At 38.8% G+C, this 18,595-nt stretch overlaps 1 protein-coding gene across 2 annotated transcripts in view; it reads right to left on the bottom strand.

The window, feature by feature from the left end:
- LOC123515372 (ras-related protein Rac1) overlaps positions 1 to 18,394 on the bottom strand; it is a 59,940-nt gene extending 41,546 nt beyond the window's left edge. The window contains exons 1-2 of one of the 2 annotated variants that reach the window (XM_045273886.1): positions 18,244 to 18,374; positions 13,100 to 13,119 (exon numbers count right to left, since the gene is read on the bottom strand). In XM_045273886.1, the coding sequence (XP_045129821.1) occupies positions 13,100 to 13,119; positions 18,244 to 18,264 (41 nt within the window). In that variant the 5' untranslated portion in view covers positions 18,265 to 18,374. Of the gene's footprint in view, positions 1 to 13,099; positions 13,120 to 18,243 lie in introns of both variants that reach the window. The other variant, XM_045273887.1, reaches the window with a different exon arrangement.
- Positions 18,395 to 18,595: the final 201 nt, after the last annotated feature.

Here is an 18,595-nt window from a genome sequence, read left to right as displayed (position 1 = left end):
AGAGAGAGAGAGAGAGAGAGAGAGAGAGAGAGAGAGAGAGAGAGAGAGAGAGAGAGAGAGAGAGAGAGAGAGAGAGAGACGTACAGTCAATTATTTCCTTGTGTGTGTGTGTGTGTGTGTGTGTGTGTGTGTGTGTGTGTGTGTGTGTGTGTGTGTGTGTGTGTGGTTTTTATTATACCGAATCGAAGGTTGCTAGATAGCCTTCGGGAAGACGAGGAGGAGGAGGAGGAGGAGGAGGAGGAGGAGGAGGAGGAGGAGGAGGAGGAGGAGGAGAAGCGAGGATAGAAGGAAGGTAGGAAGGGAAAGAAAAAGAACGGTTGGGAGACGGAGGAGCTGAAAAAAAATAAAGATATGGTGATGACAGGAAAAAAAGATGATGAAAAGAAAGGATGAGAGGAACGGAGGAGGAAAGAAAATGGTAGATGGGGGAAAAAAGGAAGGAAGGAAGGAAGGAATGGTGAAGGAAGAATGAGTGAAGGAGAGAGAGAGAGAGAGAGAGAGAGAGAGAGAGAGAGAGAGAGAGAGAGAGAGAGAGAGAGAGAGAGAGAGAGAGAGAGAGAGAGAGAGAGAGAGAATGTAAAGGAAACAAAATTATTACGAGTTGCATCAGAAAAAAAGGTCGAGTGAATGTAAAGGAGGAGGAGGAGGAGGAGGAGGAGGAGGAGGAGGAGGAGGAGGAGGAGGAGGAGGAGGAGGAGGAGATGTGGCTGGCAGATACTGTGAAGGAGGAACAGGAAAGGAAAAGAAAAGAAAAATTGAATGTGAATGTCAGAGAGAGAGAGAGAGAGAGAGAGAGAGAGAGAGAGAGAGAGAGAGAGAGAGAGAGAGAGAGAGAGAGAGAGAGAGAGAGAGAGAATTTAAGATAAAGAAACGAAAAGCAAAAAGAGAAAGAATAGAAGAAAGGAAGAGGCGTGAAGAAAGAAGGGAAGAACTAAATAAAATAAAAGGAAACGAAGGAAGGAAGGAAGGAAGGAAGGAAGGAAGGAAGGAAGGAAGGAAGGAAGAAAAGGAAGAAAAATTAAGGGAAAATAAAAGGGAAAGTGAAGAGAAGTGAAGGGAAAGGAAAGAGTAAGAGGAGGAAGAAGAGGAGGAAGAGGAGGGAAAGAGAGAGAGAGAGAGAGAGAGAGAAGGAAAGGAAAGGGTAAGGGAAGAGAAGGGGAAGGGAGAGACTTGCACGCCAAGATGTGTTGTCCCATATTGTAAACAGTGATGGGGTTCTCTTCTCCTTCCCCTCTTCCTCTTCCCCTCATTCTTCCTTCCCTTCCTCCGCGACTCCTCCTTGCCCATCCTTCTTCTCTCCCCTTCATAAGCGTTGTCACAGGAGGAGGAGCAGGAGGAGCAGGAGGAGGAGGAGGAGAGGAGGAGGAGGAGGAGGAGGAGGAGGAGGAGGAGGAGGAGGAGGAGGAGACGTGTTCAAGAATTAATAATAAAACGCACAAAATTATGACGACAGTTGAAGAAAAAAAGGAGGAAGAGGAGGAGGAGGAGGAGGAGGAGGAGGAGAACAAGGTGAATTGATGGAAATAATGAAAGAATAAATGATAATAGGAGGAGGAGGAGGAGGAGGAGGAGGAGGAGGAGGAGGAGGAGGAAGGGAGACCAAAATTATATGGTCCGTTGAATGTGCATTGTCCACTCTCTCTCTCTCTCTCTCTCTCTCTCTCAACGTCCACATATCACCACTGTCCCTCTCCTCTCCTCCTCCTCCTCCTCTTCCTTCTTACCTGAGTGACATTTTCATCTCCTCCATTAATTGACACAGCTACACCACCCCACCTACTCCCTCTCCATTTCAACCTGCCCTCTCCCCGCCTCCCCAATCTAATTAACACCTGCACCTACCTTCCCTACCTGTAATTAATGATTCTCCGATGCTGTGTCGGTTATAAAATACTGGCATCTCTCTCTCTCTCTGAAAATATTAGTATTTTTTTCTTTATCTGTCACTATTTTTGTCATATCTTTCCTCTCCTCTACATGTTCCTCTCTCTCTCTCTCTCTCTCTCTGCAAACAACATTATCATTCTCTTTTCATCTGTCATTACTATTTCTCTCTCTCTCTCTCTCTCTCTCTCTCTCTCTCTCTCTCTCTCTCTCTCTCTCTTCCTTTCCATCTACACAACACTTTCATCCTCTATCTCATATTACTCCTTTTCCTTTTGCCTTTACAGTAATGGAGGAGGAGGAGGAGGAGGAGGAGGAGACAGATTGATAGCAAACCCTCTTTATTGTAGAGGAAAGGAAGGTGGGAGGGAAGAGAGAGAGAGAGAGAGAGAGAGAGAGAGAGAGAGAGAGAGAGAGAGAGAGAGAGAGAGAGAGAATAATGGTAGGGATCTATGGAGAATGAGGTTTACTAAGAGATAAACCTACACCCTCCATTTTCCAATTGAAGGAACCACTATTTTATCTCCCATCTGTCTGTGTGTGTGTGTGTGTGTGTGTGTGTGTGTGTGTGTGTGTGTGTGTGTGTGTGTGTGTGTGTGTGTGTGTGTGTGTGTTTAGACGTGGATTATAACCTTTCTCACGCAACACCGCATTAACTAAGGTCGTATGTCGCAATATTATAAAGTTGCAATAGAAAAAAATATTCTGACTGGTAAAATCAATGGGAAATGTAACCCCCGCTCCAAAAAAGTAAATAAATACAGACAAAATAATAATAAGATATAGCTTCAATTTAAAGTAATAGAAAGATTAAAATTAAAGATATATACATCAAACAGGCTGGGATTTGAACGTGTGTGTGTGTGTGTGTGTGTGTGTAATCCTTCACCACCACTATTCAGACCACAGAGATGACCACCCAGCTTCACAAAATAATTTCCCCACTTCATAATGCAAAAAAAACTCACTAATTTATACTAAAAGCCACAAAAACTACCTTTAAAAAAACTCCAAGTCACTGCAAGTAAAGCCTGTGGAATGTGGTGGAGGTGGCGCAGTGGGAAATGTTTGTGAATGCAGGCTCGAGTTACGTACATAGCAGGAACATCACGTGCAAACCCACCGCTTGGATAACGAACATAAAAGTGAGGCAACCAGCAAGTATTACATAGGCCTATATTCTGAAACACTCCTGCGCCGCCCCTTCACTATTTTCTATGGCCTATAGTTGAAGTTGACACGAGTTTTTAAGGGTATTTCTGTAGTTCTAGTAACACGTTGACAAGTTTTCTGCATTATCAACAGGACAAATACTCTTTTTAAAGGCTCTAGTTGAAGTGACACGAGTTTTTAAGGGTGTTTCTGTAATTCTAGTGACACGTTGACAAGTTTTCTGCATTATCAACAGGACAAATACTCTTTTCAGAACTCGGCTAATGGTCTCTGTGGTCTTTGAAAATAGTCATGGTGAGAGAGGGAAGCGTTTCTGAATATGGCGCACACACCAAGCAGAGCAGGGGTTGTGTGTTGCAAGTCACTCAGCCTCACTCCACTCATTCTCATCAGGAGCTGTCACGCGTGCATCAACTAAGCCCTTTGTATTCTTGTTCCCTATCATCTTATGCTCTCTATAACCTCAGAACCATGAAAATAACAATAATATTGATAAATAAATAATAAAGTGGTGAGGTAAAGTTATACACACACTAAATAGAAATACTTATAGGTTTTCAAATGCATAATTCCATACATTCTTATCCTCCTGACTTCAGAACCTTGGAAAAAATAATAAATAAATAAACGCAAGTACGTGTATATGTATGTGGTGATTTAAGATTACATATTGATAGAAATGCGTACAGGGTTTTCAAATTCATGATTCCCTATGTTCTTATGGCCTATTACCTCAGAAACTTGACAGAAGAAAATAATACGGGTGTGTAAATAATGTGTGTGTGTATGTGAGGTTGTGTGGGGTGAGTTAAGATTACTGATATATTGATAGAAATACGCATACGTTCGCATATACGTAGTTAATTTTTTTGTTCAATAACTTCAGACCACTGACAAAAATAAATATAAATAAATAAAAGAATAAAAAAAATCCTACACAAGTATCAGTAAATGCGTTGAGTTAGCATTACACTAAAGACATGGATACCAAAGACATTGACAGTATGCATTGGTTATCATAGAGTTCATTCCCTACCAATTTGTTAAGTTAGTAACATACGCTAAACATGATGAGGAATAAGGTGAGGTAGTCTAACAAGAACCAGCTATAAAAAATTGGTAAGAACGTGTGGTGGATGAAATTATACTCAATCACGTAACAATATTTATACAAAGCAACAGTAAAATCTATTAAATAAAGCCACTGAAATTTTTATCGCATGAGAGAGAGAGAGAGAGAGAGAGAGAGAGAGAGAGAGAGAGAGAGAGAGAGAGACTTACACTTCATTAGCATCAAAGTGTATATAATTTGAGGACAAAATTATCCTAAAGATTACTGGACAGTTAGGCCTAAGATACTGTCTGTCTCTCTGTCCCTCTCTCTCTCTTTATCTGTCTGTTTACATTTCTTTATCCTAGCAACTAATCTAATATACATGCTTCTCTCTCTCTCTCTCTCTCTCTCTCTCTCTCTCTCTCTCTCTCACACACACAACATTCCAACATCTACCTAACCTTCCTTCCTATACCTACCAGTCTGTTTACACTCAGCAGCTCGGAGCAAGATAAGTGAGATTTGTAGCACTAACCTGATGAGGGTGTTGAAGGCTCTAAAACTCCTGCTGGAGGGATTTATAGCACACTACACAGGGCAGCCAAGGGAAAGTGTGAGAAATTTATGGCCAGATGGCACAGATGGCACGAGAGGAAAGGGTAGTGATTTAAAGGGGGAAAAATAAAAAGGGAAGTGGAAAATCTGAACTTGACTGGAAAATAGCTAGAATTAACTGGAAAATAAGGCATAAAGGAAAAGATATTAAGGAAAGTAGAAAATGTAGGAGAGTTCTTATAATTTCTGAAGAAAGGAGAGAAGACAATAAAATAAAGGTGGAAAATTTAAACTCGACTGGAAAATAGATGGAAAAAAGTGGAAAATAAGACAAAGTAAAAGATATTGACGGAAGTAGAAAATGTAGGAGAGTTCTTGTAATTTCAGAAGGCAAAAGAGGAAAAGAAGATAATTTAAAGTGAAAAACAAAAAGGGGGGATAGAAAATTCAAACCTAACAAGGAAATAAGGCATAAAGTAAATAAATATTGAAGATGATGGAAAATGTAGTAGTTTTTATAATTTCAGAAGGCAGGAGAAAAGAAAAGGTGGTGATTTAAAAAGGAAAACATAAAATGGTATAAAAAACTAACTTCTTACCAATAAAACCTCTTCCTCTTCTCTATTCTAGCAACCTATATTTCTGTTAATGCATGAGTGTGTGTGTGTGTGTGTGTGTGTGTGTGTGTGTGTGTGTGTGTGTGTGTGTGTGTGTGTGTGTGTGTTACCATGTCCTGTATTCTTAAATGCTTCGCTCTCTCAACAACACTTCTTTCCAAGGGCTCTAGTTGAAGATACTCATGTTTTAGAGGGTATTTTAATGGTTCTGGTGATGGATTAGCAAGGAGAAACTGTCTTGTAAATAAGGCTAGTTGTCTCTATGGCCTTGGAAAATTGTCGTGGTGAGAGAGCCAAGTGCTTCTGAATACGGACCCTTGTCTCTACACAAACTTCTATACAACTTAAGCTATCCAAGCAGAGTAGATAGAACGAAGACATGCATCCAAGTGAAGTAAAATATCAGAGAATACAGCAGGACCTCAATAGTAGAGAGTACCAATATTTGCAAGTGATGGAGAGGAGAGGAGAGAGAGAGAGAGAGAGAGAGAGAGAGAGAGAGAGAGAGAGAGAGAGAGAGAGAGAGAGAGAGAGAGAGAGAGAGAGAGAGAGATATGAAGCAGCAAAATGAGACAAGTGAAGTGTGCAAAGAGTGAGTGTACATGGAAATATTTTGGCAGAAAGAGGAAGAAGGTGGAAGAAAGGAAGCTGTCAAGTGTGAAAGAATGTATGAGAGAGAGAGAGAGAGAGAGAGAGAGAGAGAGAGAGAGAGAGAGAGAGAGAGAGAGAGAGAGAGAGAGAGAGAGAATATTTCCCTCCCCGTTGATAGAGTTGCAATGAGAGGAAATAGAACAGATGAGGTTGGTAATAAGACTTGAGGAACTTTCAGACTCAGTAACTTGGCAATATAAAGATGAGGAAATGAGAAAAAGGTGAAAGACTACAGCTATCCACTGTACACATTTTCCCTTTTGTTCTGGCATTTTCAGTGTCTTCTAACTACGAACTCTAAAATATTTCTGATAATACTACTAGAAATTCAATGTTTTTTTTTTCCTTGAAGTGTTTTTTTTTATTTAATGGAAGAAGGGAAATCTCCCCCAACCCCCCCCAAAAAAAAAATAAATAAATAAATAAAAATAATAAAATAAAATAAAAGGCCCTACTTGGATACCAGCCCCCAAGAGTTAGCCAAAAGAATGGGATAAATGTCTTGAAACCTACCTCTTAACCCCTTCAGTTCCATGATGCATTTTCATATTCATCTGGTTACTATTTGGCAATTTTATACAGCTTCAGAAACTCATGTTGGGGTTTAAAATAGTGAAGACTGTGGCCATTAATCTTCTGACTGTCATAAACCCTTCCTAATGTCAATAAAATCCCTCAATTGTACACAAATCTCAAGGTAAAAAGGTGTTCCAGTATTGAAAGGGTTATATGAATTCAGACCACTGGAAGATGGAAATACAGAAGCAGGTAGGGAGTTCCAGAGTGTACCTGAGTTTACTGCTATTTCATGGTGAGAAGGGGAAAGTGACAGCAGGATTTGTTGCCTCACCTCACCACATACTCAATATTACTAGTTTACTACACACTATTGTTGTTGCTCTGTGATAGACTAAAGCCCACACATTCTTTACTAGGTGGCAAGGTGGGTTGTGACTGTCAGGTGTCTGTATGTATACCTATTAGTATTCTTATAAGCATTGTACAGTGATATGAGTTCCCCTTTCCACTGATGGCTGATGGGATTAAGAGTGGTGTGTGTGTGTGTGTGTGTGTGTGTGTGTGTGTGTGTGTGTGTGTGTGTGTGTGTGTGTGTGTGTGTGTGTGTGTGTGTGTGTGTGTGTGTGTGTGATGTCTTGTCTGAGCCATCCTATGTGCAATTGCCAGCCAGTTGCAATATACAGAAAATTAGTAATATTCATGTGGTTCTGTTTCCATGTCTATATTTATCCTGTTTCTCCTCTAATCAACACTCTCCATAACTATATTCATTCAGTATCTATTCTACACATTTTTTATAGTTTAGCAGATTACAATTTTTATTGCTTTTCTTTTTTCTTCTTACATACATGGATGGACAGATTTTTACGAGACAAAGACAAGTTTGCAATGTCTCACTCTGAAGCTGTCAGTTTTTTTTTTTTTCTTCTGTTTATGTATATTGTTTGGATACAAACAAGACTTCTCTGGTAAAGTATTCGACCAACATATTGTTCTTTAGGGAAAGCTACATGTATGCACCTTCTTATCTCCTCATCTCTTTACAGTTTCCCATGTGTTGTGTTGTGTCACTGTATGAATGTGTGTTATGATACAATCTTATCTTCCCACACTTTATACATTTTCACCTGATTTTTTTATAGCCTTTTAACAGGAAACTATTGACAGTGCTGTGAATAAGCATAATCTTTACATCACCCACTTCACAGTAATGGTGCAATGGTGTCAGCATCTGTTCCATAAACACTACCACCAGCAGAAACTGCTCCATAAAACTGTTGAGATCACACATTTTCATCTCTGCTGTTACTGTTTCATCTTACTTCATTACATTTCATCTAATGACTTTAGGTCTTGGAATTCTCTTATATATTTTCAGTTGTAAAATGCTAATAGAAATAAACGATATATGTACTGTACTATCATCACTGTTATCATTACCTTTAAAGCTTCTAATTTCCTTCTTTTCAATCACAGGTCCATATTCACTCAGCAAGGAACAGATAAGAAAAACAAACCAAAGAGCAGTGACCTTACAGACCAGCACTCCCACAAGATCCTCGAAATTAGCATGGTAAGGTCAAGTCGAGGTAAAAGACCCAATACAACAGTGCTGCTTTGCCAAGTGGAATGGAATGTGCAATCTGGTAAACCTATAGATCAGTGTTCCTGCAAGCTCATAAGTAGCAGAGTGGCAGTGTTCAATTCTCACACTTCACATCAGGTTCCAATGGTGTCCTTGCCTTATGGTTTAAATTTACTGGCATGTTTCTCATTAGCTGTGGCTCTCCCTGTCTGGCTTCATGCTGGGAAGAAGGAAGGAGGTAGCTAGTGGTGCAGTTGTCGTGTCTCAGTGACTAGCTCCATGCTGAGAGGAAATTAATGTAGTAGACAGTTTCTCATCAGCTGTGGTTCTTATTGTCTCTCTCTGTCAGGACAACTGCAGGGTAAATCTTTGTAGCTGTGGTTGTAGTAGTAAAGCTTCAACATTAACAGGGACACAGATAGCATCACTGGTATCCTATGTCTTCATATAAATTCCATCTTCAAAGATTCCTTCATGAATAGGTAACTCAAGTCATTCACCACATGATAAATTCTCCCAAACTAAATAAACTTTACAGTGTGGGATATTTTTCTATGATAAATCTTGGGAGTGAAATGTTAATAAAATTTTTTACATGATGAACTGCTGCAACCTAACTTGACTTAATTTATCACCAGGAAAATCTTGTACCAGGAAAATCTTGTGAGTGCTAAGAAATGCAGTCACATGCAGGTTTGTTCTTACATTATCTTGTTCAAAGCTTCACCAACACCACATGTTAACACTAATAATGCCTCCAAAAACAATAAGCAGAAAATGTAAAATAGATAAAATAGCAAATAAACAAACAAATATATATATAAATAAATAAATAAAATAATGTCACAATAAATGAACAACAGACAGGAATGCAAAACTGCAAAATTAGTTAGACACTTTCCTAACTAAGCCTAAAGTATGTGAAATGATCATGCCCTATGCACTGTTGGTGATCCCTTGCTACACTATGGCCAACAATTATAAGCTAAGTTGTCAAAGGCCACAGAGATGACTTGTCTGATTCCTACTAGCGTCTCTCCTTGACTGTTGGTAAAAGCATCCTTACTAAACTACCAAGAGAATCATTAAAACAACCTGAAAATTTCCTAATATCTTAAAACTCAATACATATAAGGCACTAAAATATTTGATAATGCAAGTTAATGCCCCACTACACATAAAGAACCTTGGATGTAGTAAAGTAAACAAATCACACTCAAGAACAGGCAGCGGTGCAAACAGGAATCAGCTTGGCACAACAGACACCATATGTCCGTGAGTCAGGGAGGTGTTGATATCACAAAGACCGACACACAATTCCGAGAGGAGAAACATGAGAGCGAGCATCATCTGTGTGGCTCAAGACTTGACAAACACACGACCCACCTCACGTTGTCACCCCAACGCTTCAACCACTACCTAAGCTGCATGGAACATGCCACTCAATGCAAAACTAAGGAAGAACAGGAGGGAAGGAGTGTGCAAATGAATGGGTATGTTTTTATTACTCAAGTTACTTCCTCCTTAAACTGAATGAATGCACTGCTTCATAGCAACATTGAGGAAGTACAGGAAGGAAGGAAGGGCAGCACAAAACAATGAAGGAAAGTAGATAGGTATGTTTTGTCACTCAGGAAGTTACTCATCACCTGAACAGTATGCAACACACCACTTGGTAAGAAAACTGAGGACAGAAACACAAATGCAGAATCATTGACTTTTGACCATCCCTATACCATTAATATGTTAAAAAATCAATAAATCAGGAGTTAAGAATGAGGAAGAAGCACATGTCACACTTGAAGATGTTGTAGATTGACTTCTGATGACATTTGTCCACCAATGCCTCACAAAGCACCATCATCTCCCAGTAAAGAGTAAGATGAGATGTAATGTGTGTGTAAATAAGCAACCTCCTCACACACTTGATCCTGACCACTGACGTCATGGTGAGAAGCTGACGCCTCTCAAATCTCTGGTGTGGCGTTGCAGTGCGGCTGTCAAGGCTCAGAATAGAATGAAATGATATCCCTCAAGAAGGATACAGTATAACATTATCTAAGGATGATATAACCAAACTAACCACTACTGCCACTGAATAACGAATAACATGATCAATAAGAAAATTTTTACTTCAGAAGAGCCTGTGTTCATGGCCTTTCATCCCTTTCACTGGTTAACTTTGTGACTTTCTGCCTGTTTTTGTAGTTCCCCCTTCCTGTGACTTGAACTTTTCCTAACTTTCCTTCATAGCCATATCGAATTTTACAAGCATTTATTTATTTCTGCATATTTATCTTTCCCTAACAAGAAATCTCCATCTATACAATTACTAATCATATATATACACTTTTAAATCCACTTTTTTTCCTTTGTTTCCATGTGTTTTAAACCTATGATATTTACTTCTACTTATCTCTCTTCCTTTGAAAAAAATAAAAAAAATAAAAAAGTAAAAAATAAATATTATATATATATATATATATATATATATATATATATATATATATATATATATATATATATATATATATATATATATATATATATATATATATATATATATATATATATATATATATAAACACTTTTAAATACACTCTTTATATTTGCACATTTTTTCTTTGATCATACGTTTACTTTGTATATTTCTTTCCTTTATAAAAAATCTATCATCAATATAACTTCCCATCAAACAAATACACTTTAGTTAAATACACTCCATGCTTTATATTTGCATGTATGTTCATTTCTGCTTATTTCTCTTTCCTTTACAAAATATCTACCATCAAAATATCTGCACATCACATACATACACTTTTAAATAATACACTTCATCCTTTGTTTGCATATTTTCTTTTAATCAAGCATTCACATCACTAATTTCTTTACAAACCTGCCATCTGTGCAATTGTTTATGAGACACTCCTGAACACACAGCGCTACACCCACAACCCTCGTGAGTGCAGCCGTGATGGAGCAGCTTTGTCATGCTTACTTTTCTGATTATTCATTGTTGGTCTTTAGTATTTGTGGGATTCCTGGACCTGACCCTGAGTTCTTTGGCTGGCTGCTTAACATGGCTTGGCAGCATCTTAGCTGCTTCTTATGTGACGAGTGTATTTGCCAAGTTGCATCTTAAAGGTTCTGTCTATCTGTATCTGTCTTATATTTCCTGAAACTGATGAAAACTTTACTTCTTTGTTCAGTTTTCCTGTGTCCTTTTAAATATTCCAGTCTTTGTTTCTGCTGCAGTTTGGAGATGCTTCCTATCTATGAATGTGTGTGTGTGTGTGTGTGTGTGTGTGTGTGTGTGTGTGTGTGTGTGTGTGTGTGTGTGAGTGAGTGAGTGAGTGAGTGAGTGAGTGAGTGAGTGAGTGAGTGAGTGAGTGTGTGTGTGTGTGTGTGTGTGTGTGTGTGTGTGTGTGTGTGTGTGTGTGTGTGTGTGTGTGTGTGTGTAATTCACCTCGGTCGTCTGCTGGTCACCCAGCCAGTCTTTCCCATTACGGAGCGAGCTCAGAGCTCAAACACCGATCTTCGGGTAGGACTGAGATCACATAACACACAACACACACTGGGAAAGTGAGGCCACAACCCCTCGAGTTACATCCCATACCTATTTACTGCTAGGTGAACAGGGGCCATTTGCCTCACCGCTTACCGGGACTCAAACCCGGCCCTCTCGATTGTGAGTCAAGCATGCTGTGTGTGTGACAGCAATAAAAACAACAACTAGAATACTAAACAGCCATCCAAAACACACTACAAGAAGGTAAAACACACACTAATCATTTAATTCAAATTCATAAACTAATGGAACAACAATACAATGAATCAAGCTTAACCCCAAAAGCTACACTGATCTTCAGGTAGGACTGAGACCACAACAAACTCTATACACTGGGAAAGTGAGGCCACAACCCCTTGGGTTACATCCCTTACCTATTTACTGCTAGGTGAACAGGGGCTACACATTAACAGGCTTGCCCATTTGCCTCATCACTTCCCAGGACTCGAACCAGGGCCCTCTCAATTGTGAGTCGAGCATGCTAACCACTACATTATGTGGTGTGTGTGTGTGTGTGTGTGTGTGTGTGTGTGTGTGTGTGTGTGTGTGTGTGTGTGTGTGTTTCACTGTTTGATCTGCTGCAGTCTCTGACGAGACAGCCAGACGTTACCCTACGGAACGAGCTCAGAGCTCATTGTTTCCGATCTTCGGATAGGCCTGAGACCAGGCACACATCACACACCGGGACAACAAGGTCACAACTCCTCGATTTACATCCCGTACCTACTCACTGCTAGGTGAACAGGGGCTACACGTGAAAGGAGACACACCCAAATATTTCCACCCAGCCAGGGAATCGAACCCTGGTCCTCTGGCTTGTGAAGCCAGCGCTCTAACCACTGAGCTACCGGGCGTGTGTGTGTGTGTGTGTGTGTGTGTGTGTGTGTGTTTCTTGCTTTAATCATCCTTATCTAATTGTATTTTCAAAAGAGTGAGTCACGTTTGAAATATCTTGTCCTTTTAAGTTAGCAATTTGTCATAATTACCTTTAGTTTAAGCTATGAACGCTCCTTGCACACACACTTCATTTTGTCTCTCCTCTAAAGCCAAGAATTTCAGTATATCAAGCTTTTCTTCACACCTAAGTTATTTGGAGTCTGTTGTGTAAGTGTGTGTGTGTGTGTGTGTGTGTGTGTGTGTGTGTGTGTGTGTGTGTGTGTGTGTGTGTGTGTGTGTGTGTGTGTGTGTGTGTGTTACTTTCAATGGCTTAGAGGCATATTACTCCATTGTTTTCTAGATGTTAGGTTTTTTGGGGGTTCACAGATACAAAAAAAAAATAGCAAACATAAAGGAAAAGAACCATGCAAGCATCCTCAGGCCAGATTAAAACTAGCCAAACTACCTGCTTCTGTATTTCCATCTTCCAGTTACCTGAACTCATTTAAGAGGGAGGTTCCATGACATTTATCCCAGTCTCTTGGCAATCCTCTCGGACGTGCTTGGGGACTAGCAACTGAGTGGACCTTTTTGTTTAATTCTGTTTTGTTTGTTACCTTTGGCCAGATTTTTCCTCCTACATAGAAAAAAAGATAATAATAATAATGATAGTGTAGTGAAGGAACAAGTATTGGTTATAATTTCTGCCTATACTGGTACACATTGAATTTGTACACTTATATTGTCAAGGAGCCATTCATAGCCTTATCCAGCCTTCACAGCAATCTCTAAGTATTTCCGAGATACTCTAAATCTGGGCATGACATCACCACCAAGGACAAGATGAACAGTGATAACATGATGACGTGTCTCTGTAATTATGCCCCAATAGCTGTCCCTGTGTGAACCCAACCAATCTTTACCCAGACATTATGTATCATTGAGTGGCCAACAACAGGTAACTAAATGATTATGGCGTGACAAATCAATGATATTATGCTTATTGAAATGAACCATAATTGTTACCCAGACTATGTATCATTGAGTGGCCATGAAAAGATTCTCTATCACAACAGGTAACTAAAAGAATCTGCTGCAACAAATTAAAATTGTGCACGATTAAAAGGTTCATAATCTTTACCCAGACATTAAGAGTATTGGTAACCGACTGGCAGTAAAAAAAGTTCCCGCCAACAAACAGACTTTGCCTCAAGAAGCTAACATAACTACACTTGTTCAAAAGGACCACAATGCAACAGCCAACTAACAGACTATACCTCAACAAACTAACAGGACTACACTAGTTCAAAAGGACCACTATCTCAACCTTTTATCTTGCCGCTATCAAGGCAAAGTAACTCAGGAAAACAGTGATATATGTAACAGAGACCTGGTAACTTTCCCCTTCCCCCCACTGGCTGTGATGTCATGAATCATCAAAGCACTGTAAGCTGTCACCTCAATATCTTGATGGCAACCTCACTCAACAAGTTATTCCCATCTCTACTACGTTCAAAAGGTTCTTGTTGAAGTTACACTGGTTCTTAAGGGTATTTTTATAGTTGAAGTAATAGTTTAACAAGATTTTTACACTATTAACAGGAGAAACACTCTTGAAAACTTGACTGATAATTTTTGTGGCCTTTGCAAATTGCCATGGTGTGAGAGCAAAGTGTTTCAGAATATGAGCACATGTCCTAAATCAATCTCCTGACAACATAACTTAAATTCATGCTGCTGAATATAAATTATGACTCCACCGCAAGTCATGCAACAATATCGGCTGTGACCTTTACTTCTGTGACAGTTTAGAAAAGCTCTGAAGTGTACGAATATCATTATAAGCATTTGGCCAACACAACACTAAGATTTCTGGGGTTTACTGTACACAACCAACGTTTCTACCCAGTAACATCCCTCTGAATTATGCCATCATAAAGTACACAACAATCATGTTCCATTAAATAAGAACTAATATTTTGGTAAGTTACATTTCATTACTGCCAACTGACATTTCCATAATCAAAATAAAAGTTCCAGTAAAGGTAGATATGCTCTACTAAATATAACTTTCACACTGATAAACCCAACTTATGGTCCAGTGAATCCAGCTTGCATCCTGACAAACCATGAAAATAGATGAATGAAGGAATAAATAAATAAATAAACAAACAAATAAATAACAGTAATAGATGAATAGATACACAAGTAACTAAACAAAACCTCAACAAGTCTAGCCATTCCTGACAAATCGTATATAAACAAATAAATAAAGCAACTGAATAAATAACTATAACAAATGAATGGATACACAAGCAATTAAATTAAACATCCATTAAGTCTAGCCATTCCAAGTATGTGTGGTTTCAGCTGAATACCAACTCCAGTGGGCAAGATTTCCCCTGAACAGCCAGGTAGCAAAACAGGAATGGTGTGGCTTCAAGGCTTCAAATGTCATAATACAGGTGGGTATATGTGGCATGTCTCTGATGGCTACCACCTGCCGTACGTCACATCTGTCAGACCAGTACTTCATCACCTGCTAGACTTGTTGGCAATGGAATTTTCAGCATACCAAATCTGTGGCCGGCATAACACACAACATGCCAGGCAACACGGGTGACTGTATCAACACACACGTGACATACAAATACAATGAAGTGTTGAGAAAGCCCTGCCGCTAATAATGGCAAACCTAATGACATCTACACAAGGTAACAGAAACAGGCCTAGCTGCACATCCTACAATCTGAGCAGGATGAACATTGCTTCAGTATTTCCTGTGCTCCATAAAAGGTAACTAACACATAGAGAGCAAGGGAAGTGAATATCTCTTCCTTTGAAATCTTTATTTCTACCATGAAAAGTTATCTGTTTTTTCTGACAAGAGGATGCCAACCTGACAAATTACTAGATAGTGTTAAGGTGACGTTTGCAAGATTGTGTCAAGCTGGTATACCAATTGGTGGAGGAGGGCTGCTGTATGCATGGCTCTGATAACCTGTATATTAATAGACAGACCAGTAATGGTGTTTGCATGTGTTAATCTGCACACCATTATGCACTCTTTCTTTTTTTATGTAGGAGGGGGAATCTGGCAAAAAACATAGATGCCACACCCTGAGCAGATCTGAGAGAATTGGCTAAAATATTAGGATAAGTGTCTTGAAACACCTCTCTTAAGTGAGTTCAGGTCATAGGAAGATGGAGATACAGAAGCAAGCAAGAAATTCCAGTTTACCAGAGTATTACTAATATTAGCACAATTCAAGGAGCCCATATAGGAAAAGAGATGTACTGATGTGATGTAAGCATATAAACTGTGTTGCTGGCACATCCATCACCTGGTGCCACATAAAAATATTCTGTCCTTCACTGACTGACAGCTAATATTGATTTCTTATGTATGGTACACAGGAACCAAACCTTTCCATTTTGTCTATAGATCACAAAACCACTGCAGTGTAGCGATTAGTTAATCAATTTCAGATAATGAGATTTATAAATTATTCCTATTTTCATTTTACTTTTGATAACTCAATAAATATGGTCTGACAGCCATACTTTATGTTGCCAAGTAGTAATTAGGAACTGTCCAAAACTACCATATTATTCATGAAGTTGGTTCCTCATGCATGCAATGATTGTTATCTCTCAAGGTTAGTAGTGCATAAATACCATTCACTCCCAACACATAAAATTTGAAGTGATCAATGATGAAAACAACAGCACTACTCTCATGTGTACACCACTTTGCTGACATAGTTAACATTTCTTGCATGCTAAACTGTCACCAGAATAAGACACACACATAGCTGAGAGGAGGACAAGCCTATACAGTATTCATCCACTAATGGGTGGAAGCTGAACAGTGCTTCCCATACACTCTTTAAGTGTGCCTACAGGCGCTTTAGATCTTACCGTAAAAAAAAATAAATAAATAAATAAAAATAAAAAAAGGAAAACAAAGCAGAGAATTAAGGTGTAATGAAATTGATGCTTTCTACCTCAGCAATGGTGAGGTTAAGTGGTGCCACAAAAAAATAAATAAAAGTAAGGTGCAGGTGATGGGAAATTGTGGTGGATAAAGATTGCTTCTACTGTCGTGTGGTGTGTGAACTAATTATTGCCACGATAGCTACATGTACTCCTCGCTGACAGGCAAACCACTCAAACAGCCATGAACCACCACTAGGGCCGCACACTCTCCCACCCGTTGAGAACTGACATAATCTCATAACATCTGACGAAACAAATACTACAGTGAGAGATTAAGTACTAAGGCTATTCATATCTCTCTTAACTTTTTTGTTTTATTCTTGTATCTATTTAATTTATACAACATGTGCTTTAATACTTTATACAAAAACTGTATTTCCATTTCTTATTTCGTGATTTCTGTTTGTTTTAGAAGACACCTATAAAGGTTTTGGAACGCATTACTATTTCTTTGTATTTATTCTTAAATCCACTATACGACTGTTCACTTTACGACTAGATTTTCAGGAACCAATTATAATTGTATATTGAAAAATACCTGTAAAATCTTTCTCCAGATAAAACCTAATGAGTGACACATACCTAGATTAAGGTAAGAGAACAGAGGAAGTATAAAATGACATATGGAAACCAATGAAAAGAGAATCAACGTAAGGATATGAAATAATGTCACGGAGAGCCACTGAAAACCCCATCCTTAAGATCAATGAAGGAAATTTGAACTGAACATACAGGAATTAATGAATATAAACACAGTGATGCAATAGAGAAACAAACCTAACATACACTGACATGTGCAAAAAACATTATATATAATTAAACCATATATTGAATGCTAAAAATATATATATATATATATATATATATATATATATATATATATATATATATATATATATATATATATACACACACACACAAAAGAAACGTTATATAACCTAACTGCACAAAAAACAACTTCACATGTATGAAAATTATGAGATATGAGGGAAAAAAGTAAAAAGAAAGAAAGAGAAACTCAGAATTGTTTTGAAACACCCATTCAGTTATCAAAGTACTAAGAATAAAGAGATATAAGTGAAGTTATGAGTTTTTGGAAGGATTTAATACCTCAAAGATGCAGTTTACCAAGATAACACAAAAGCATCAGCAGTCAGTCCAGTGAAGCTTGGCAAAATAGTATCAAAGGATCACAAATTTGTCCTGTCAAGTTTGATCAGGAATTTCACAGGCGATCATATCAATAAATCTGTTAGGAAAACACACACACACACACAGCTTTAAACACACTACATCCAGTAAATTAAGTAAAAATAGCATATCTATAAGGAGGACACACCTACCACCACCACCACCACCATTGCTGTCACTGCCATACCCCAACCACCACTACCACCATACCACGACCCACACCCACCCACGCCCATCAAACAAACACACCCACACAGACAAAATAAAAGGCATGATAGAAACCAAATAAACGTGAACTGAACAAATAATAACAAAAATGTATAAATATAGATATGAGAAATGAAACTGATGAACTTAATAGACCTTATACCAAACACCAGAAAAACAGACACGTCAAACAAACATGGACACAATCTGACCTACTACACCCTGTAAATGAACTAAAAATACCCGCAGGTGCAGACACACACACACACACACAGAACCCCCGCCCAGTGTGATAAGGACGGCAGCCATCACCACACTCAGGCTCTCCACCCCGCCACCACCACCACCGCCCTGCCACACTTACCCATCGCCCACCACCACACATTTGATGGCTTGCATAATCCCTGTTTTTTTGACACGGTCGGGCACCACTTGTTAGACGCGGCAGTGATGTGAGGTGCGGCGTAGCAACCTCTTACGTACAAGGGCAGAGGGTGACTGAGTTGGTATGAATCCCTCTCAACATGGAGGAGCTGAAAAGTTGCCATTTATCACTAGTTCTATATGAAATTTAGTCATTATTCACTATATTGGTATGTTTTTTGTGTGTTTTTTGGTGTTTATTGAGTTTTTTGATGTTTTCTTGTTATTTGTCTGTTATGTGAGGGGACTATCTGGTGTGTTATATGATTTTTTTTTTTTTATTCAATGTACGA

This window comes from Portunus trituberculatus, chromosome 39, assembly GCF_017591435.1.
Source record: "Portunus trituberculatus isolate SZX2019 chromosome 39, ASM1759143v1, whole genome shotgun sequence".
NCBI lineage: Eukaryota > Metazoa > Arthropoda > Malacostraca > Decapoda > Portunidae > Portunus > Portunus trituberculatus.
The sequence above is the reverse complement of the archived record's forward strand: the minus strand, read 5'-3'. Positions and strand labels throughout refer to the sequence as shown.